At 31.7% G+C, this 24888-nt stretch overlaps 1 protein-coding gene across 1 annotated transcript in view; it reads left to right on the top strand.

Annotated features, from left to right (window-relative positions):
* LOC118185540 (uncharacterized) overlaps nt 1-24561 on the top strand; it is a 47730-nt gene extending 23169 nt beyond the window's left edge. Inside the window, exons 2-5 of the mRNA XM_035355411.2 lie at nt 535-628; nt 5164-5326; nt 9589-9744; nt 18352-24561. Of these exons, the coding sequence (XP_035211302.1) occupies nt 535-628; nt 5164-5326; nt 9589-9744; nt 18352-18761 (823 nt within the window). The 3' untranslated portion in view covers nt 18762-24561. The remainder of the gene's footprint in view (nt 1-534; nt 629-5163; nt 5327-9588; nt 9745-18351) is intronic.
* Nucleotides 24562-24888: the final 327 nt, after the last annotated feature.

Here is a 24888-nt window from a genome sequence, read left to right as displayed (position 1 = left end):
GTTTTTATTTCTAATCAGCCTACATTTTAAAAAGGAAATCGCACTTCAGAAAATAAAACTGCAATTTTTGCTGTGATTAAGCATGAAAAAGAAAAAGATTGTAAATACCAGGCAAATAAATGATCCTAAAAGAGCATGGTTCCACTTTATTGAAGATACTGGAGTAGTATTATTAGTACTCTTGAAGAACAAACTTATGTTGGTCTGTTTGTAGACTGCCAAAACAAAAATTGGGTTAATAAATCTTTATGTTAAAAGGACCACACAACACAGGAATTATTTATTGTAATTTGTAAATATGCACATTTAAAGGTAGAGCCCATTTGTATATTTCAGAAACTTTGAGGAGGAGGAAAAGATTGGATGTATTTCTTAAAGTATTGTGAAATGTGTTCTATTATCAGCCTTTGTGGAGTTTTAGAGTTTTATTAAGATAAATATTTTTAAGTGTGAAAAAATTTAAGTTTGGTTTTATGTCATGTATGTGCATCTCTCAGCAGCATTACATTGTATGTACATTTTTCTGGTTTTTAGGTACCAAGAACAATTACCAAAGATTATCCAGTCTAGGAAGCCACCGTATATTGTTCATGAAGAGTTAATTCAGATTGTGAAATGGAAGCTTATGGTATATATTTATCTATATTTTTATGAAAAGATTTTAATAGCCTCAATGTGAACTTAAGATTTTTAGTTTGTTTCATGAGTATTTGTATATTAGTAAGGTATCAGTTTCCATTAACTCAATCCTGTCTAAAAAAGTTAGCTTGGTTATTGTAAAATAACTGAAGAATTGCTGTTATGGTCAGTGTAAAGCAAAGTTATCAGTAGAAAATATAAAAAATTATATACAATATCTTTAGTAATAACATTGTCATAAGTATGTGAGAGATGTTTTTATTTATAATGGTTTAATTGCATAATCCAGAGTGTATTGTGCAAGTAAAAAAAAAAAAAAAAAAATGTGCTTTATGATGCATGTTTGAACTTGGGGACGTAGCTTTTGCTTTAAATAATGATTTGATCAGTGTTTAATCTTCTGTGGCAAAAATGTATTTCTTTCAAAACAAGAAGAAGAAACTAAAAAAGATGAGGAAAAAGGAGGAAGAAACTAGGACTTAGAAGAGAAGGGCTATTTTGTGGAACTTTTCGTCCTGAAATAAATGAGGAGTGATGACATGATCATGCTGATATTTATCGCAGGGATGCAGTACACAGCAAATAAATTAGCACATTAAGTTTGAAGAAAAGCTTTAAAATAACTGTACAGGGAAAATATAATTTTAAAATAAGATAAAATACACTCATGTCCAAAATTATGTTTACATGCATAAATTCACAGATTTCTCAGAGACTATGACTTATAATTTAACGAATTATTGTGGAATCATACATAACATGATGACACATAAATGCAAAAGAAAAAATTGAAGATCACCTCATATGATATAAAATTGTAGCATGAAGCAATAAAAATGGTAATAAAGTGTGACAAAGAGAGTTAAGAAAAAAAGGAATGATTCAGAAAAAGAATTAAGTCTTACGAATTTAATATGGAATATGATCTCCCCTGACTTGTACACATATATCACAACGTGTTTTAAGGCTGGAAATAACGTTGTTAACCACAGTTTGGGGAATTAATCTCCACTCTTCCAGCAATGCCGTCTTCAGAGCATTTACATCTCTAGGAAGAGGATGTATACGTGCAATTGCTCTTCCAAGGTAGTCCCATAAGTTCTCTATCGGGTTAAGGTCAGGAGAGTTTGGTGGCCAAGACATTCGCTTAATGTCTTCACTTTCAAGGAATTCATCAACGAGGTTTGCTCGATGTGGATGGGTATTATCATCCATAAATAAAACGTCAGGTCCATATGCACCCCTGAAAAGTGTTACATAAGGATCTAAGACCTCATCTCGATATATCTGGCCTGTCACAGATCCGCTGCTGAACACGTGTAGGGGCGTACGTCCATCGATCATTATTCCACCCCATACCATCACACCTCCATTACCGAAACGGTCACGTTCCACAATGTTCGAGGGATCATTTCGTGTTCCTGACTCCCTCCAGATGTAAACACGTTTAGAATCACCAGTTAAACTAAACCGCGACTCATCAGTAAAGAGAATATGGGACCATTGATGTTCAGTCCAGTTTTGATGTTCTTTACACCAATTAAAGCGATCCCTCTTTTTCTGTGAAGACAGTAAAACACATACCCTTGGCTTTCTGGCATAAAGGCCTTTTTCATTAAGCCTTCTGTATATTGTTTGCTGTGATGCAACAGTTCCAGTGGTGGCTGCAAGCTCTGAACTTAACTGGCGAGCAGTAGCCTTTCTGTTACGACAGGCAGTTAATGCCAGATACCGATCTTCAGAAGCAGTTATCATTCATTTCCGACCTTGTCCAGGCCTCCTTACAACACTTCCATCATTTTGAAACTGTTTCCATAGCTTAGAGACAGTCTGTCTTGAAATATTCAGACATGTGGCTGTTTCCATGATTGACTGCCCTGCTTCTAAACGGCCGATAATTCGCTACTTTACAGATTCTTCCAAATGATACTTCGAAGCCATAACAAACCGCTTTGAGTCCCTACACACTGAAATCAAACGCTATGTTGCAGAAATTCACTCAAATATTCAGTTTGCGCAAAGCGCTTGATTCACCCTTGGATGGCGTAACGCCTAGATTTGCATATCACAAACCGTTTGATTACTTTTGATTGGATAATGCTAATTAGGCTTGGTTTTCACACATTCCCTGCAAATACGGATCACATTGATTCGATATTTCATTGAATATCATCATTTTTGGGTATGTAAAGATAATTTTGGACATGAGTGTATGCTACTCATAACAGAGCTTAGTTTTCTTAAAAGTTGTAGTTTTTTCTTGTGTTTTTATTCTTAGTCTCTTCTTCATCTGCATAACAACTGGGAGAATTATATTACTCTAAGGTAACTATAATAATAGCTTTTTAAACTTAGGCCAAAAAAGAAATCTTATATTGGCATGGTTTGAACATGTATGGGAATCCCTTCTTCCTGTTGTTAAAGAAGATTAACTTACGTTTCATTGCTCTTGAAATTGATACTTTTATTTAAAATTTAATCTAATCTAAGACTTCTTTTTAGTCTAATTATAAATTTTACATTGACAATACACTTGCATAACATTTAAATGAATACTATATTTATACAATAACTGCTCAAGATTGGTGTCTTAAAGTTGATAAAACAACTTTACTCATGGTTTGTCTGAAGGGAATATTTAATTTTTCAAAAGGACTAACCAAGAAGGTCTTCTTTAAGCGAAATTGCTTGAATGTTTTTTTTATGATTATAAATTACCTAAAATACTTAGCTAGTTTCATTTTTTTCACTATTTGAGATTTAATTTTTGAATTTCTGATGCAAATTTTTTTTTTTTTTCTAGATGACGTCCACTTTTTTTATCACTGAGTGAACATTTTAAAATTTTTCTTTTTTTTTCCTCTCATTGTTTAATACAGTGCAAAGTCCGTAATCCGGATTCGTCAGGACTTTGGCGATTCCGGAGTAGGGTTTTTTCGGATTGTAGATCATCACTTTAAATCTGGTAAGGTGGCATGCAGAAATTATACAATTAAAAATATGAAACCGTAATTAATGAAATAAAGAGCAATTATGATCTAAAGGGTATTAAATTTTACAAAAAAAAAGCTTAATATTTATTTGTTTACTTTATTAAACATTTCTTTCAACGCGCGCATGCATGAAGCATACATTACTCTCATTCGTTACATGCATGCATAAAGCATACAAAAAAGAAAAGTTTGTGCCTTTGAGGTCCGGATTATAGATCATTTTGGATAATGGACGTCCGAATTATGGGCTTTGTACTGTATTATAATTTTATAAGAACAGTACTTGTTCCTTCAAACAATCAATACATTCTTTTTTATCTTTACAGTTAAGGTAATATTTTCATCATTAATGTAAGCTTATTTTAAAATCATCCATGTTTGATTTATTATAGTCATCATAGTTTTCATATTTGACCTCAAAATGAATTTTCTTCAGCCTTAATTTGTTCAGTCTTTCAAAAGCACTCAGCATTATTTTTATTTTTTCAGCATAGGATTGAATTTAATCAGTTTTTTTGGCGGCAGTCCTAGCAAGCGATTTTTCATGTCATCTTCACATCAATACAATCTTGTCTTTGACTCGTGTAACTTTTTTTTTTTTTTTTGGCTCCAAAGCAAATTGTCATATGGGAAAACGTGAAATACAATACCATTTCCTTTCTCATTTACATAAGGTTGTTTGCTGCAACACCCTTTGTTGCAAGAAGACATGTTACCTAAATGATACTTTAAAACATAGAAGTTAAAAGGAAAACGGTTTACAACTATAGATGCTAAATTATGTATGTGATAAAAACAAATACGGAATTAAAATTAATTTGGGAAGTGTGCATCACCAGAATATCGCTTCGCAATAGAATGTAACTACAATTTTAAACATGCAAAATCAGAGCTGATACAGCATAGTTACATTTGGCCACTTCCTTTTAAATCTCCCTATGGGGATTGCATTGACAATGGGTCACTCAAAGGAATGAACTATCCCTTCTCTTTAACCCTGGGAAAAGTGATCTGTTAAGTTTGCAGGTGTTATAACATGGTTTTAAAAAAAAATGTACGTATTACCAGAAAAACATTATTGCAGGCATACAAATAAAGTTACTTAATATATATAGAAAATGAATGTATCTAAATTAGTAATATAACAACACTACATATGAATGAAGTATATTATAAAGGTGAAATAGTGCAAAATTTAGTTTCTTCTTCTTTTTACATAAAGTGGATTTCTTCTAGCCAGCTTTTCCTACTGTAGAAGAAGCTTGTCAATTTTTGATTTAAATAACCAAGTTTTGTAACTAAGATATGTTACTAGAGTAAACATAGCTCTGTAACAAAAACAGACAGAATTTTTAGTTGAGAACATCATCTTGGCATTATTCCAGTTAATCAAAAGTTGACTGTCTAATCTTATTTTAAAATTATACATTTCTGAAAGGTAAATCACTGCATTGTTACTGCTTTTTAAAATATTACATGTAGAAATTAAGAATTTTTCAGTTATTTATTATTTTTGGTATTTTGTTTTCAGAGAGGAAAATTCCGTCCAAGGCTTATAGATTTAGTTCGCATCAATACCGAGAGTGCTGTATCAGCAACTAGCCGGAAGGCATTTAGAAAACCTCCAAAAGAACTATCTCAAGCGATAACTGCTCTTACCAATTTAAAAGGAGTTGGTCCAGCTACAGCTTCAGGTAACAGCATACTTTTAGTCTTGCATAGCATTCTTTTCAGGGTTACTGACTAATATATAATTTAGAAATGAAGTGATCTATTATTAATTTGTGTATAACTGTATTTAGCAAATAAAAGAAAAAAATGTGGATTCAAAATGAGGGAAAAGTGTTTTAACACGTTCACTGCCAAAGCTGATGTAGTATGTGTGTTCGCATGCACAAAGATCCTATCTTCATTTTTGTGCTTCAAAATTAATTTCTGTAGTTTTATTATTTAAATATAGAAAAATATGAAATAATATTTTTGGTTCTTTCACCAATTACAAGGTACTTACTTATAACTAAATAAACAATATTCAAATATTCTACCACTCAGAACTGCTTGGACAGTACATAATTTTCCATTATTCTCATATGAGTCCTTCAACAAGTGTTTGAGTAATATATTAATAACATTTCCCAAGTGAATGAACAAAAAGTTTTGCATGCTGAACATTTAATTATTCTGTTTACATTTTGAGAAATAAATTATCCATTTCAGTATGCCAAGTGTATTATTCAATTTTTTCATGTGCACCAAGCACCTAAACATTGCATACATTTGCTATGGCAATATTTGTAATATTCACATTTGGTGAATTGGGTAAGTAACGAGTTATCTCATTGCTGGCAGGTGAACTCAGTTTGCCAGCTATGAGTATTCTTGTAGGTAGCAGTGAAAACCCTTCACAAATTTATGAATGAATTCAAAACAAATTTGGTATCAGAAATTTCATCTTGTGAGCTGTTGTGGCTGATTTAGTGTCCCTGAAAAATAAATTGTTTTTTTAAACATCAATTTGTAAGAAAATTTATTTATTTTTTTAAATTTCTGTTAAAATTTTATTATTTAAAATCTTTTTTTAATGGTGGGCAACTAATGCTGCCTGAAATGAGCACCTGATATCCCAGGCTTCTAAGTCACTTCTAAAAATCTGGTATATCAGAAGTTCCAAATGTGCAGGGTTATTCAAATTTTACTATAACATAATCTGCATGGGCTGAATTATAATACTAGAACATAAGAAGTTCTGGAAGTGCTGCTTCTGGGATTATGATTCTCCGAGATTGCTTTTATTGATACTATCAGCCATTTGTTAATTTTGACTATTTTTTTTTCCTTTGAAAATTAAGAAATAACATACTCAGCGTGAGTTTTAATAAGTGCATTAAAAAAAAGCAAATACAAATCATGTATACAATGCAGACCAGGATTATTAAGTCTGTGCATTTGTGCTGGAGAAGTATAAACTAATGTATTTTAAATGGGAAAGTCTTAATGCATGGAATTAAAATTATAATTTGTCTGTAGCAAGATTATTTTTTCATAATTTTTGATAGAGACAGTTATGTTAAAGACTGCCTATATTTGTTAAATGTATATGTGCTGCATATTTGTTTAAAAAAAATTGAATTTCTTTTTTTTATAACAGTGTTATTTATCTCAGACCTCACTTTTTAAATTGTTGTCACTTAATGTTGTTACCATGTAAAGAAATAAAGAATATGTATGTATGTTGTTTCCCATTGCGGGAAAACAACGATGCGTTGAGCTACCAGATTTTAAAAAACTTAGTGATTTTCTGAATGTGTGCACCTCAAAGCTGGAATTAAATTTTTTTTTATTTCATATTTTGTACAAATTTAATGAGTATTTAATTAACAGTCTCAGCAATTTGAAGGCAAGCTGTCAACTGTTCCTGTTTGGCAAAATGTTAAATATTTATCTTCAGATTTTAATCAACAAACTCAGCTATTTGAAAATAATGTGTTTCTATTGCTAGAAATAAAATACTTTTTTCACCACCTGCCCGTGTGTTACCATTCACTAATGCCTAAAACATTTAACTTTATCAAGTAACAAACTTAGTGATTCAAAAGCAATGAAGCAAGTTCTCAATATTTTTCTTTTTAGTATGATTAATTGAATAAAAATACATCAAAATTATGAGTTTTCTAATTTGAAGTATTAATTTTTTTTTTGAAGTTGTACTAGCTGGACTCATTAACATCATTGGTACTGTTCTGTTATCAGGACTGGGTTCAGTAATATGTGTATGTATGCATGTATGTAAGTATGAATGTTTGTATTTGTATAAATATGCACATATATCACGCTGTCAGAAAATGTTAGGAAATTCAAAAATTGACCCAAAATCAGAAAATTTTTACTGCGATCCCCCCCCCCAAAGCAATTTTCACGCAGATGTCATAATCGAACCATGTATCGCATGAACATCATTTAGACAGCTGGCATAGAGCCAATTTTCACAGCACCAATCAGCTTGTCTTTTAGAAAAACAAAGCAAGTTTTCAGCATCTTTGGTTTCCAGTAACTTTGAGAATCAAGAGATTTGCATGCACAGTGCATGTTTAACAAAAGTAAATCCCTCCCCCCCCCCCCGCCATTTTCGCCTAAAACAAAAATTTTTTAGCCTTTTCTTCTTTCTTAAATGCCTTATTTGTCATTTTGCAGTTTAAAAAAAAAATCGCAATAATCTAGGCTAACTGTTTGATATATCTGTATTCTCTAAAATACCATCAATTTTTTTAAAATTCAGTTTTTAATCCTTAAGTAATTTGTTTTAATGTTGTTCATATCATTTAATGTGTCTTCTTCTAAATTTATTTATTATTAGTTAATAATACTTTTGAAACTAATTCTAGTAGAAATACGACATACCATCATAAAATTTAATGTACATATTTCTTACTTATGTGTGCAGCTGAATTAATATGAAGTACTTGAATTTATTTAAAAATATCATTAAACAGATTTCTTTTTTCCTTTAGCTGTAGAAAAGACATTTTAAAATCCCGATTGGGCAAATTCTAATCTCAATTCTCAGTGGAGAAAACAATTTGTATTATAGTTATAAAAGTAATGCTTTTGAGGGTTTCATATATATATATATTGTTATGAAATGTACAGCCGTGGTAGGGTAGCTTCTCCTAAAGCAGTTTTAGGGTTGCCAGATTTGACGAGTAATCTGCCATTTGGCAATATGCCATGGATGGATGGAGAACCTTCTGAAACGAATTCTTACCGGATTAGCCCAGAATGTTCTCAAACACAAGGCAAAAGCTAAATAAATCCTGTTGGTACATGAAGAGTTAGTATCGAGTCAGTTAGTAAGTCTGTGTGGAGTACGCTGAGTTGGTAGACAGTCAGTGAGTGCTGAGTTGGTCTTCGAGTGCACCGAAAGTGTGTCTTAGTGAATCGTCGAGAGAGCGTGTTGAGCTCCGGAAATGTCTCAACCAAGGAAAGTGATGAGCTGGTATTCTAGTGTATCATCGAGTGCATCTCAAATTGTAGCGTGGAGAGTCTCGAGAGTACGTGGAGCTCCGAGAACGACCGAGTAGAGTCAGGAGCTGTACTCTGGTGCTTTGCAGTGAAGCTGTCTACACCGTTATAGCCTAATATTGTGAAGGCTGTGTCAGTGATTGTGTCAGTATGTTTATAGTCGTTCTTTGACGAGTGTGACTTCCGGATAACTTCTTTGACTTCCGGATAATAGAATAGTACCAAATTATTACATACTTTTTTCTTTTTTATGGAAACTGTTTTAAATGCAGTTTTAAAAGGCAGCTAGTTTTTAAAGAAATAATGCAGCAAATATATATTTAAAAAAGGGTAGCAACATTTAACACTCTATTAGGAATTCTGAAGATATGCTGGTTTTAAATATTTTGCAATTTTGCTGGGTGAATCTTATGTGGCATTAAGTGTTAAGAATGTGCTATTTAATGTAAAGTTTAAAACACAAAAATTTGCCAATAAAAAAATAAAAGAAAGTTGTGTAAGTCATTTAGAAAACTGAATATTGATATGATGAACTTACAAAAGACTGAAAAAATAGAAAATTGTATGCTACATCTTAACACTGTATTAGGAATTCTAAATGTATGATACTTTTAAAATTTTTGTGATTTTGCTGTGATTGATGTAATGTCATGTAAAATTCACATGACATTACATGTGAAGAAAGCGATGCATAAGCTAAAAAGGAAAAAAAAGTAAAGATAAAGGAGTGAATCAAAGTGAAGATTGGCGAGCTTAGACCATGAAAAAAGCTTAATTGTGGTTAAAAAAAAAATTTAACTTTCTGGTGTGATGCTAAAGTCTGAATCCTTTCAAATTTTCATCTTCCCCCCTTTTTTTTTGGATAAAAATGTGAAATTGAACTTTCATTTTGATATGCCAGGTGTTACAGTATTCTGCTTAATTTGAATGCTTTCAGCTATTCTTGCTGCTGCTTTTCCGGACGATGTTCCATACATGGCAGATGAAAGTATGCTATCTACACCAGGCATTGAAGCAACAGATTATACCCTAGCTGAATATCTTAATTATGCTGAGCATATAAAAGCATGTGCTGATCGTCTCAGGGAGTTGGGTATGTATATTGAATTTTTTTTTTTTTTTCAATTTTGAAATCAAAATGCTACTAATCTCTTGTGTAACCTTAAGAATTAAATTGTGCTACTTTAAGCCCTAATCTCAGTGCAGTATTTTATATACGAAAACAAAAAAGAACAGATTTAGTAGAAAGAATGCAATGTTTTTATTTTATTTATTTATATTTAAATGAACTATTCTCAGTAGAGTAACATCAATAGAATAAGAAAATGCTACCTGGAAACTATCCGCAATTGTTTATCAGAGAGGAGTGTAGTAAAAATCTTTAAGTATGGGTGACACGGAAAGGAACAGGTACAGGTAAAAGTAGCAGAACAAAATCAAAATTTCACCACTGGTTGTACAGGCATAATCCTGTTACATCAACTATGCAGCTCTGCCTCAGCTTTGATGGAGAGCACCTCGGGGCACTGTCAAATTTTCTTCTATTTCTCTTCTCCTATCATCAACCTCTAGAGAGAACTTCCGGCTTGCTGTGTATTTTGAGTGCCTCTTTGCTGTGCGGACACCATACACTTTTACAAACATCCATGCCTTGAAATTTTAATGTATCAAATTGTCCTTGACAGAAGGTGAATGAAACTATAAGAGAGAAAAAATGGTAATCCCAAAGCAATTTATGAAGTAAATACTTGTAATGTAAAATGCCTTGTAAAATATGGAAAAATAATTTAGATGGTTAATTCTCTGGGAAAAAATTAAAGTGGTAATGTGTAGCTTTTAAACTACAAGGTTCCCACCTAGGAGAAAAATTCTAAAAAAGTCAACAAAGTAAAGTAGTCTGGAAAGGACGGTGAAATTGTAAACTTTTTCTGAAAAGAAAGCGGAATTTAAAAAAAAAAAAAGTCAAGCTAAATCCTCTCAATTAATAAAAGTTTGTCTCAAGTAGTAATAATTAAATAAAAAAATATCTGAGAAAGAAAAATATGAATTACTAATCTTTCCTTTAAACTCAACTCAAGTGCGATGGAATTTTATCAACCCATAATTTCCTTCTCTATCTCTTAATAAGCTGTAATTCATTCTCTTCATTCAATGTAACTGTATCCTCTCTCTTTCCCTTCAATATATATATATACAGGGGTTGGACAAAAATATGGAAACACCTTTAAAAAAACATGTTTCTTTGCTTAATATGGTGTAGGAAACCCGTTGGCATCCAAAACAGCTTGCAGTCTTCTCGGAATGGATAAATACAGTTCCTGTATGTTGGCGGTGGATAACGAGAATGCACTTTCCATTCCAATGTAGACCACAAAGGTTCGATAATATTCAGGTCTGGTGACTGTGGTGGCCAGGGGAGATGGGACAACTCATCCTCGTGCTCAGAAAACCAGTTCTGGACAATGTGAGCTGTGTGAACAGGGGCTTTGTCGTCTTGGAAGACACCATCACCATCGGGGAACAAAGTTTGTACCATGGGATGAACTTGATCGGCCAAAATGTTCACATAAGTCTTGGCAGTCATGTGCCCTGACACAGTTATCATGGGGCTACCAGAGAACCACAATAGGGCTGCCCAAACCATAACAGAACCTCCGCCATGTTTCACTCTTGGCAATAAGCAGTCTGTATTATAGGCTTGAGATGGCATTCTCCAGACGTAAACTCGGCCAGAAGTGGGAAACAATGTGAAAGAAGACTCGTCAGACCATATTACCGCTTCCACTGCTCTATAGTGCAGGCTTTATGACTTAAACACCCCCTTTTCCTGTTACGGGCATTAGCATCACTGATGAGTGACTTCTCAATTTCAGCACGGCCAGCAATTCCCTGTTTATGAAGCTCCCTTCTAATTGTTTTGGTACTCACAGGGTTCGGTAACACAACATTCATTTCAGCAGTAACTTTTGCAGCTGTTGTCTTCTTATTTTTCGTCACAATTGCCCTTAATGATTGTCTGTCACGATCACTCAGGACACACTTTCGTCCGCACTGTGATTTAGCAGATGATGTTTTTCTGCTTTTCAAATATGCGGAATAAATCTTCGATACAGTACCTCTTGAAACACTAACACCTCGGCTACCTTGCTTACGGAAGCACCTACCATACGTGCTCCAACAATTTGCCCACATTCGAAGTCTGTTAACTCTGACATAATGCAATGACAACCTCACATAACAGTACTCTGACAACAACTGAACTGTTTAGCACATTTACGAAGTTGTATAGGTGGCGTCAGTAGTCAAAAACGCCAGCGCCACCTACATATTTCATTAAAATCAATCTTTCTTTTCAAACATGCATTTCACAAGGTGTTTCCATATTTTTGTCCATTCACTGTATGTATATAAAAGAGTAATTTAGAAATATCTACATTGTGTGGCTTTAAGTTACAATAAATAACCATGTTAAATACTTTTCCAGTCTAGTGTTAATTCTTAGCTTTTCAGTTTTGTTTCTGTCCACAATAGGAGTAATGTCTAGTATGGAGAATGCATTGTTAAAATTTTATTTGCAAAATGTAGAAGTTTTTCCAGAGTTTTTTCTTTTTAAAACTCTATCGACATTTTTAATGCATATTTTGTGTATATGTATTATGTGCATACGGGTTCATAATAGTTTGAATGCATACAGAACTAATGATAGCTTGATAAAATTTATTTCCCCTCCCAAAAATAACTTATCTTTTCAGAAAAGTACTCGTACGGCTCTTTTCAGTATGATAGAGCACAGTCAGTCGTTACCACTTCAAAATACTAAGAACATAAAACATAAAGCAAAGCACATCTAAAGAGCAGGGCTTCTTTGGATATCTCTCAATACTCAACTGAAAGCTGGGAACATGATGATGGAAACTGATAAATTCCAGTCTATTTCTCGAGACCGCCAGTACCTTCTGTTTCTCGAAAGTGCTGGAAATACAGTTAGAGTTACGTATAGGGATCGGACCAATTACAGCTATACAGAGATTGGACCAAATAGTTAATAAGATGATTTCTCCTCAAATTTGGTAACAAAAATTAGTTGCCAAAACCATCCCAGTTTGGCGGTATTTCACCAATCTCAAGAGATTTATCTCAAGTGTGATATGGACTTGTCCTTGTAACCTTAATTTTCTGGTGGAGCTTTGCAATGTAGAGGCATTTCTTGTTATGTTACACCTGAGATCTACAATTTTACATATGATATCACTAAAGTTATTTACATACATACAAAATTTGTAACAGTATATTTCTTTCATTTGCTTCACAGTAATAAGTAAGATAAATTTTTATAACATTCTTAGTTACTTCATTGTATTTTATAGTAAATGCATGAATGTATTGAGTTTCTGAAACTTAAATTGATTTACTGTGTTTGATGAAGGACATTATTCTCCTTAATAATAAAGTCCAGAAAATTAAAGTATGGATCATTTAATTTTTGCATTATTTCGTTTAAGACTCATAGGAAGAAAGGCAAGTGTCAGTTACCACATTATAATGCAAGATGTCTATTTTAAGAATCAAAATGAGGAAAATGTTCACAGTTTATTGCACAGTCAATGATTCATGAATTACAGCCTTTTTTCCTCAAACCAGTTTGGTATACTTTGCAGCCTATCATAAATCTTTTCGTTGTTCCTCCTATTAACATTACAGGAAAAGATCATAAATAATGAATCTAATTTAGTACCTTTTTATTGAAGCAACTATGTTGGTCAGTGGCTTAATTGCCAGAATTGGTAAAAGCAAGTTTTTAAGGTGTAATATGTTTGATTTTCAGACAGCTTTGGTTGTGACGTTGTCTGTATGATATCATCAATTCACTACCCCTTTCTCTCCTTATTTATTCTTAACCTGCAGTCTGTTGAGAATGAAGTTGTAATTTTTATGATGCTTATAAACATACAACATATTTGATTTTTACACTCTCTTTAGTTGATCTAATGTTGATCACTTTTAACTTTCCGTCAGGCGAAGAATAAGCAATAGTTTCTTCATGATATTATAAGTTCTTTCATATCCTTTGTTTCCAAAATGTTGTGTTTAGATTTTATATAATTGGCAATATGTAAGATGCAGGAAAACATCCGGTTCCATAATAGCAGCAGTTGCATAATCACAGTCAGCACAAAAGATAAGTAAATACAGTCAAAAATCGTTAATTCGGACACCCATAATCCAGAATGATCTATAATCCGGACCGCAAAGCTAAAAACTTTCTGTGCATGCGTCGCGTTGAAACATGCGCATAGGTGTTTACGTGTGCGTGTAAGACCTTTTACGACTGCACATATGCGTGTGAGCAAGCGCAGAAAAAGTTTTCGCGTGTGCATTTTATGTATAATAAAGAGTATAAGCTAAAATTATCTATTTCAGTTAATATTGATGACTGCATTGTTCCTCAATCGTCGAATTGGATCCAGCTTATTATTTTTTGCAGATTGTAAGAGCAATTTTATAAAAGTAAACTTGAACTTTTGATTATGCCAAATAGAATTTCCGATTCTGGAGCTCCCAAAGGATCGTACAAAACGAAAGTATGTTTCAATGTCCATCAAACAAAAAGTGGAATTGCTGCAAAAAATGGATAAAGACATGAAGAATGTGACAGAGAGGTTAGTGAAAACAAAAAAATTTTGATTCAGAAGTTAGTCGGTATTCTCGGCACAGCAATTAACGGGACTTGAACAGCAGAACTTTGTAACTGAACAAGAAATTATGTCTGTTTATAGAATTAAAGAGAAAGTATTATCACATAAAACGAAGCAACTTAAACAACTTACATTGAAAGAAATGTTTAATAAAGTAAACTAAATATTAAGTGTTTTTTTTTTTTTTTTTTTTTTTTGTAAATTTTGATACCCTTTAGATTATAATTGTTCTTTATTTCATAAATTACGGTTTCATATTTTAAATTTTAGAATTTCTGCATGCCATCTTATGAGATTTAAACTGATGATCTATAAACCGGAATCGCCGAAGTCCCGACGAGTCCGGATTAACGACTTTTGACTGTATTATCTCTCCAAGTACATCGCTTTTTTCATCTTTTAAAGGTGGCCAATGTGTTAAAATTTTAAATATCACCAGATTTCAGTACCCATACCTTTTATCATATAAGCAGAACTATTTGATGTGCCAAATGAACTTGATCTCTTAAAAGGTTTTGAATATGAGGCAGAAGTTATTGAATGTGTATAAAAATTCTAAGAAAATAATGAAATAGGATCTCAAATCTATCCTGTAAGAGTAGATTGTGTTTTAAAAACTATGAAACTTGAAAACTGAAGCTGAATAAAAAGAGAAAGAGGTCAGGTACAAGCTTTTTGTAAAGAAGTGTAGAAACTTAGCATAAGCATTATCAAATGTGGATGTCTTTGAAAAGATCAGATTACTCCAAAAATAACCTGAATTTAGTGTCAATGTAATATGTCTGAAAAGAAAATCTCAAGTGGCTGTTCCAGCATCATGTGTTTTCAGTAAATGTATGTTGTTTATTTGCATTATTAAAAATACTGTGTGCTGTTTGTAATTCAAGTATTTTATTGAACATTATTATCACAAATTTATGCTGCTGTATGCTGAATGAGTGTCTTGCTCATGCAAATGAATATGATTTCCATTCAGATGTTTTAAAATTTTCATGTTGCTATGCTGAAAATTACAAAATCAAGTTCTCTTAGTCTTCAGTGTTAAATTCTAGTTCATTATTTTGATATTTGTTTATTCATGGCAAGAATGTCCCAAGAGGTGACAAAAATCATGCATTTGTAATGTAGCTTGTGCAATACATGGTGGCTTATTTTTCTAAATTTTAAATCAAATATGTAATAATTTATGTTAATGTATATTTAAAGGGATATTTAAATTTTTAGCATTTTTTGGTAAAAATGTGTTGAACGTTCTGATCTACTTTTGTGTGTATAGTTAGTTCAACTGTCTTAAACACAACCTTAGCTGTCATTCTGTCAAAACACATAGTTCTCTTTACTGGAAAGAGAGAATTTATATAACTGAGGGAGGGAAAGTCCCCATGCTATTGCTGTTTCAATTGTCTTCCATGCTTTTTAAGTTTTTCTTTTTTTATTTTATTATTTATTTGTTTATTTAAGTATTTACAGAAATAAATGCTAAAATTTGTTTTAGTTTGCATCCCGGAAACCTAGAATGTTTGAATTTTTTGTTTTAATTTATGAATTTTATACGAACAATCCATATTTTACCCTTTACTTTTAAAGATAAGGTCACTTAAAATCATGGAACTATATTCTTTTTGTAGTAAAAGAAGTAAACTGGTCAATAGGTTTCCAGTAAATCGGATTACTTAAAAGTAATTTTATCATTATATGTCTGTGCCTTCTGAACATTGTGGAAATAAACAGGAAAAAAATAAGAACAGAAAAATTTCCTGCAACGTGATTTCATCCTCCCTATTTTGAAAATAAATAGGTCCAAATGGCGCATGTGGGTTTAAGGTTAAGGCTGTTAACTATATTGTAACACATCCTGGAGGGGGGAGGAACCTTTTTAATATTTTATAACTTTCTTATCTTTATTCAATCTGTTCAACTGTCTGGATATAATATGAAATTCTTTTAGGAAAATAATTCAAATTTTCAATAGCTAACTAAGCAGTAAAAGGCTATTATGAGATCTTGTGCTTATTTGTTATAATTGGTTGCATGCTCAATGTCACAGTTAACAAGTGCCAAAATATTTTTCGCTTAGTTTCTTAAGTTAATGATTTTGTTAACAAGCATGGACACAAATTTCAGAAAACAATTAGAAAATTTCAGTTGGAGTGCTGGTACTAGGACATAGCTAAAATTTATCCAGCATGCACTGTTAAATTTCCTGAATATATTTTATGCTTTGTTTTGATTTTAACACTTTGCTTTCTGTATAATTACTGCCCAGACAGAAAAGTGGTTTGTGACTGACTGCCATATCAAAGGGGCTGAGTTCGAATTCCGGAGAAGGTATGGATATAATTTGTCCGTCCCTTCATAGGAGAGTGTACTGTCTCCATAATAAAAAGACCACTGCTTCCAACCTTAATAGTGCCGAACGCTTATAAACAGGCTGGAGCCTGCCATTGGAGGGGGTTAAATTAAGACATGTCACCCACATTTTGGGGTGAACTAAAAGTGAAATCGAAACTTTCCTTCCATTTCTTTGCAACTGATAAACTTCCCCAGAGTTAATGTTCAATTAATTCCTAATTATAAATTCTGCCAAAGAGTTGAAATTCTTTGCTAAGCAAATTGTTTTACTATTTGTTTAAAGAAAAAATATTTTTGTTAAATAAATGTTAAGATATCATGTCACAAATTCTACTGTAGAACTAAAACAATCTTTTAAATAAATTTACATTTAAAAAAGTTGCATAGAGAAAGGTAACAAGCCTTATTTTGAACTAATTGATTAAAAAATAAATAAAATGTTTTAAATGTCAGTAAATTAGAACAAGTTATTTTTGAGGGAGGGAAACAACCTTGTTGACACTCTAAAAATGTAAAACATGTCTTCTTGTATTTGGGCATATTTTCTTCTTTTAAGTTGTAACTTGTTATACAATTAAAATGGGTTTTTAAAGAGAAAGGATCTCTAACACAATGCATTGAAAAATATATAAATCCCCCCCCAAACTATAATAGCTATTCTGAGTCAGAATCCCACCAAATAATGGCATTGATACTGTTTGTGCCTTGCACATTTTAATAACTAGAAGAAAAATGGGTTTTTAAAGAAAGACAATTTCAAACAGAATGCACTGAAAATATAAACTTTTTATTTTTTATCTTACAGTTCAAAATATTTTTTTCGTTTACCTGTTAAAGCCTAAAAGTAAAATACTTTCATTAGTATATTAAGTATTTGCAGTAGAGATGCATTTTCATTAAAAATAACTTTAAGGTAACTGGAGCTTAATATAAATTTTTTAAGGCTTTTCTGGAAATTGTATCTTTCTCCTTCTTTCTAGTAACTGTATCCTTTCTCCTATATAATTCTTTTCATTTTGATCTTTGATAATGGTCTTATATAGTAGAATCTAAATTTAGTTTCTAATACTCATTTGAGATTTCCTCTTAACGGTGGGTTTGTTATGTGCTGTGTGTTATTTTTCAATTACATCGATATTCCTTAATAATTAGTTTTTTTAGTCCTTTATCAGCTGACCTTTGAAAGATCTCTATGACACACTTTCCCTTTTCGTGTTGCAATTTAAAATGTTAAGATTCCTCCATAGTTAACCTTCATGTATAAACTAAAGCTGCAGAAAAATCATAAAAAGCAATTTCATTTTGAGCTGCAATTTATTTGATTTTGTAATGTAGCAGAAGTTATCTATCATCTTTTATTAAATTTGGTTGAGAAACAAATTATTTACAGAAGATGTATATTAGCCAGAAACTTTGCCCGTTATGAATGGATGGATTGATATGTGGGAATTGTTTACTTTTTTGATGTGTTCTTTACTTGTATTTTTGTTGTGGCTAAAAGTATTTTTAACACTGTTTTCAAAGATGTAGAGTCACAGTAATAAGTGAAGTGGCCCTTGGATAAATTTCATACTTATAATTATGGCTAGATAACTTTAGTACCAAATGCCAGGTATTAATAAAAAAGATATTTAAAGTATATTTCCTTTTAGATCCTAAAAGTAATTGGACCCCTCACAAAGTGGAATTAACCTTGTGGACGCATTACTTGGCCAGAGAATTGAAGCCATCCATTTTAGAGGGCATGCCCAAACCACCAAAAAGTGCTGAAACGTCTGAGAATGGTGAGCATGCCAGCGATGGTACAGCTGAGAATGGCAGTGTGACTGATGAACCTTCTCTCAATACCGTCATCACCAAACCTCAGATCTCAACGGATGACGAAAAAGAGCTGCCATCCGAAGAAAACACCAATGATTCTAATGCAGATTCTGGCAAAGAAAATGTTGGAGATTCTGCCGATGTTGCAGATGAGGATGAGGCCGGTGAAGCGGCAGCAGCAGTAGCAGAAAAGAGTCCGCCTGATGAACCTCCTGCCAAAAAGTTGTGTGTGGAGCAGTAAGCTGGAGCTGCGCAGCATTTAGTTTGCACAATTTTATTCAGGACTTGCAAATGGTTAAAAACAGGGAAATTTAAGAGACTCCTATTTTTTATACATAGGCTTTCTTGTATTTTTGCGCTCCATCATCAGTGTGTGCCATTGTCTGAAATTATATTTATTGCATGTGAATATCTGTTTTTGATCATAATTCACAAATGTATCAATCAATCTGAACTTCCATGAGCTTGAAGTACTTTACCTGATGTTTTGTCCCATCTGAATTAATTGTTACTTCTTTCTGAACCTAATTTTATAGTTCCAATCATGCAGTAGTCTATCTATTAAATCTCACTTTACACAGAAGCTTTTTCTAAGTAGTTCAGCCATTCAGAATGGAAGTTCTCAAGATTTGCAACTATTTGATATGGCTAATAGATCCTTGCTGGAAATTAAAAAGTACTAGAATTATAGCATGTGATTTAAAACCAAAAGCTTTGCATGTAATAATCCATCCATTACAAATTTTACATTTTGTAATACTGTGTCACGTATCTCAGGGTTAATCAGAATGTATATTAAGTTACATCAAATTGTTTAGTACTAAATTACATTTCTTTATATATATATATATATATATATATATATATATATATATATATATATAGCAAATGCATATTGCATATATATTATACGTATGCAGTAAGTATTTTATTTGCGATAATAGTTTTAATTTTGTGTTTCTCCACTTAACTCATTTAAACCATGGTGGAAGCATTTCATAATTTTGGTGGAGAATGAGGTCAGCCTTAAGTATTGAGTTTTAGTTTATAAAAAACTACTTTTTTTCAAGTTTGGTGTTTATTACATTTCCTGTACTTTTTGTTGTTTAATTTATAAAACACATTAGTCTAAATTTAAATAAATGTCTGTGTATTTTTAGAATTTTGAAAAGGAGGGGGACAATTACCCTCTAGCAGTGGTAAAGGGGATTCATGTATGTTTGAGAAAAGGCTGAGAAAACTGCACTGCACAGTTTAACCTTTTTAGGCCAAACAAAGAGTTTTACGTATATAACTCTGGGGATGGAGACTGACACAAACAATTGTCTTTCACCATGTGTACATGGTACTAGCCTTTTTATGTGCATTTCCATCAACCATATATACATGATAGTCTATTCAACAATTAGTCTATCCACACTAGACTAATTGTTGATTTACTAAGAACCTCTTTGCATAACATTTCTAGAGAACTGAGTAAGACAGATACTATTTGCTGATGTTCAATAAGAGTCTTTTGTATTATTATTATTATTTTTGAGGGGGAGACATGGCAGTAGCATTCTATTATTTCATGTACTTTCATACTTTCCTGTCTACCATGAAAATTGGTAAATATCCTACCAAACTTATTCCAGTCATCCTGGCAGAAATTTGAAGAAGTGGATTATTCATTAGTAGCCATAATAACAGATTGCAAGCACAATAATAGTTTATAATTCTGAAGTTCTTAAACTACACCTTTTTTTAATGGATATTTACCTATCGCAGTTTTTCAGTTTGATCCATCCCGTATTTTACCTAGGATCTTCTAACTTTGAAAATACTCTGCTGCATGCTATTCTTATTCTGTAGAAGACAGTTCCCAAACTTAATTTTTTTTTTTTTTTTTTTTTCCAAGTGCAAGAGAAAAACAGAGAAACAGCATTTAATTTATATTCATCTTTACAAAATTAAGCTGGCATATTAGATTTATATAAAATCAAAGTGAAGAACATGAATGCCATAGCTCTTTCTCCCAGTAAAACTGGGAGACTTTTAAACTTTTTCATCATATATCTTGATTTTTACTTTCTAGTATTTACCAATGAAAATGTTTTCCAGCAGTAAATAAAGCTTAGTGAATTAATGAAACCTAAATTGTGAAAATTCATTTCCTACCCACCCCAGTGATTTTCAATATGATTTTTTCTATTAAAGTTTTTTATCTGAATTAATGTCATTGTTATTGTAGTCATCTGTAGAATTTTTTATGAAGGTTTAAAATATGTTTAATCTTTTAATATTTGTATATAGTTTTGTTGTACAGTGGTGTATCCTACATTACTATCTGTATGGTAGAATGTGCATTATTAATTTTCTTTGTATTAAAGTACTTAACTTTTCTTCCCTACTTATGATTTTTTCAGTTTAAAAGTGTAAGAAAATTAAAGTTTAAATTAACTAGCAAATATAAAATTTATAATATCTAATTAAATATTATAAATTATAAATAATTCATTCTGAATCATTCAGTAACCTGAATCTCAAATTATAAAGTTAATTTAGAATTTTTTTTTTTTTTTTTTTTTTTTTTTTTTGAAGTGGATGTTTTTGAGCAACACAAAAAGCTCCCAGAAACTTTTCTTTTTCATATTCTGAGATTAGCTGCTATGGAACATGTGATTTTATGCTTATGTATTATTGGTTCTAAATGTTACTGTTTGGCTACAATTTTTGCTTGTTGAATGGTGATGGGAAAGTAAGCAGGTGCCATCTGTCCCGAGAAAAGTATGAGAACGCATTATATAGTATTGAGCGAAATTTAATAATGTTAAAATATTAAGCAAAGTACAATTCTTGCAGTTTTCTTCCCTTTGTGTGAAGTATTTATTTAGATTGCAGATATTTTGGTCAAATCACATGCTGTAAATTTGCCGAATAAGATTATCCATTTAGTTAAATTATCCAAATAGTTTCTTTATTCCCCCTGAATACTTAATATCAGTTTTAGATGTACTTAAGTTATTGTATGTGGGATAGCAAAACAAGTCATTGACAGAATTGTGAGATACATTTGTAAATTTTTCTTTCTATCCTATTGCAGGTTTTGAAATGTAAACAATGTAAATGCAAGATTGCTCTAGCACACAGTATGGTAGACTGTTTATACCTACTTAAATATAGGTATTTTCCTTTGTCCGTTGTTTAAGTATATTCTTGCAGATTTAATTTATGTCAACTTCTTTAGCATAATTTCAGATGACAAAATTTTTTTTATTGAATATTGATATATATATATATATATATATAACTGAATTGATTGCTGTTGATAAACACAGAACTGTGTTGTCCTGTGTTATTAGCATATTAGTTTGTATATTTCCATTTTTATAGTAGGGTATTTTTAACTGAGATGACATAATTATTGATTATGCATGGACTTTGTAATGTATTTGCATTTATAAAAAATTGCACCAAGATCAGAAATTAAAACCTGTTTTTGGTGGGATTTTTTTTTTTTTTTTTTTTTTCCCTTTGTTTTCATATATTTTTTACTTTTTTGGTCTGTGGGTAGTCAGTCGTCAGTAAACGCGCAAATGTTGCTCGAGTGATGATTTGATTTTTGCTGTATTCAAGCAACATTTGTTGCCTAAATGCATTCTGTAAATTGTTTCTCTCTTTTTATATAAAAATATTGCAGCTATTAAATATTACTTGGATATTTATCAAGTGAACTTCTGTATTTGTTAATATCTATAGATCTTGCTTTTTCTTCTGCTGTGTATTTGCATATGTGAAAGGCATCTAAGATGACAAACAGGCTTTTGTATAGAGCTTATCTGAAATATCTGATCTTGGTGTCTTGACATGATGTCAGTAGTAACTTTGCAAGTCCAAAGACAGCCAGTGAAAATCACTGCCTTTTTAATTTTGCTAGAATTGAATACAATTCAGCAACTCTACTGCTTTCTGAAACTCCTGATTAATGCTGATTCATCTCTCCATACATTTTTTACATATTGTATTCATCTCATTGGCTACCGAGTCATCTACATGTTAATTGGTTATTTAAAAGGATGTGTTTTTATTTGGGATGTGTCTTCTTCCCCCCCCCCTTCCCCCCGTGAAAAGTGAGCTATAATTGGAACACCTTTCCATAATATTTTCTGTATGTTTTAAACACTTTATTGCTCCTGCAAACTGGTACTTGTGTAAAGATTTATTTGTCTGACTGGTGGCATGTTAATAAATGTGCACCGAATTGCATTCCAAGACGAAATAGATACCTTCAACAATGGCACATTCCATCTTAGGTAATTTTTCATGTGTAATGCTACATTCTTTTCAATACTGTATTGTGGATACTTTTCCCATTTTTGTACATAAAATAGTGTGGTTCTCAAAGTGTGGATTGGTATGTATCTGCACATGACAAGAACCTTTAGTATGTTTTTACCTGTTTGAAAACACTTACTGTTATTTCCTATATTCATGCACAATTATTTCTTATGCTTTCCCTATATCTGGAAAAGGTATTTTAAAAGGGGAAGGAAACATAAATCTCAGGAATTTCATGTTCACTACATGTAATATCAGTGACATGTTCAGTATTGTGCAGTGATTCATCATTTAAGTTAGTATCTGTTGAGAATCACAGTTTATTGCTAAAAAAAATAATGCATATTGCATCATTACAGAATGTCCTAACTCAGCACATATTTAATTATTGAATTTCATATTTCTGAAGTCAATTGTACTGATATAGTTTTTTTAATTGCTTGATCATGAACCTAATGGGGAAGGGATAATTGTACTGACTAACTAAAGCATAAATTGTTTTTGCAAGTTGACAAAAGTACGAGTTATAAATTATTTCAAAATGAATTTGATTTATTCTGCTAGCCTTCTGATTAAAATGATATAGATTTTTAAAATTATAAATTTCTAAGATTTTTCTATTCTGTTTTCAGTACATATAATGAATTGCTCTAGTATGAATATCAACATTAAACAACAACTTTAAACATATGTTGGTTTATTAAATATTTTAATCTCATATTCCACTTCAGGTTTGGTACAATTTATAATACATGCAAAAGATTTAATTTCAGACATTTTGAAGTATTAATTCTGAAACAATACATATTGCTTGACCACTAATTGAAGTTTAAATATGACTTGTAGGGTAAAGAAACTGAATATAAGGGGAACTTATTTGATGTAGGCATATATGGCTGTATAAAAATATATTCTTTAGCAGTGATAATTATTTTCATCTTGAAAATTGATTGGAATACTCATCTTTGTTTCCTGTCACTGCACATCACTGGCCGTATTCTACTGATTCAATGCGCTGTTCCCCGTTCCCAGAAAATATTGAAATGCATAATAAATTTTAATCTTTTTTATTTGTTGTATAAATTCTTAATTAAAACTGCATATTTCTCTTTGAAATGGGGTATTTTCAAGTATTGCTATGAATAAAGTGTGAAATATTTGCTGTTCTAAACAAAACTTTGAGAACCACTATTTATTTGTAAAAATTGTGTGTGTGTATGCGCGCGTGCGTGTGTACAGTACCTCATGAAACTGGTACTTTTTTAATGAGATTAAATAAGATTGAATAAATCCCTGAAACCGAGATCTGAAACTGACGGGTCATTGTAGTGCCCTTATAAAAATGCCTTTTAATACGAAAAATGTTAAGTAAAAAGCCTTTACAATGATACCTCATTAGAATTTAAGCTACAATTTTTCACACTGTTAGAAGTGGATTACATTTTCAGTGAAAACCAAGTGGCTCATTTGTGAACGTGTTAATGTCTTGTTAATTTTTATCTTGTTAGAACTGAATGACCTTCCTGGAAATTTCAGATGAAAGTTTTCACTCTTTGGATTGTTCTTTTAGTAGATAGACCTATTTATTAAATTGGTTAAAATTTTTTCATTAGTGCTTATCGGAAGTTTTTTCCTTCAGTAACTTTTTAGTTGTTCCTGCTACTGTTTCTGTAAGATCAAGATATGTATTAAATGAATAAACTGTTTCTATTATTTGGCCATTGTTTTGTCCTAACTCATTAACGCTTTTATGGAATTGACACTCATTTTCGAAGTACAGTAAACCCTTTCTGAATGTTGGGGTTATGTCATTAACACATTGCATGTATGATAAGATCATGTTCTGCGAAGTTAATTTTCACTAGAAAAAATGGGTTCTGTGTAGCTCAGCTTAAGAAAGCATGCATACTTTATAAAAGCTTAAATGTTGTTATAATTAAAATTAAGAAAAATTAAAAGAAGTAGGTACATGACATAATATTTTTTTAAATACTTAAAATATTTTTGTTTGGGACAGTCTGCTGCAACTTCATTAAATGTTTCACAGT

Source organism: Stegodyphus dumicola, chromosome 7, assembly GCF_044657685.1.
Source record: "Stegodyphus dumicola isolate Sdum_Otavi_A_Nest chromosome 7, ASM4465768v1".
NCBI classification, from domain to species: Eukaryota; Metazoa; Arthropoda; class Arachnida; order Araneae; family Eresidae; genus Stegodyphus; species Stegodyphus dumicola.
Note: the sequence above shows the minus strand (reverse complement) of the source record. Positions and strands in the feature narration are given on the sequence as shown.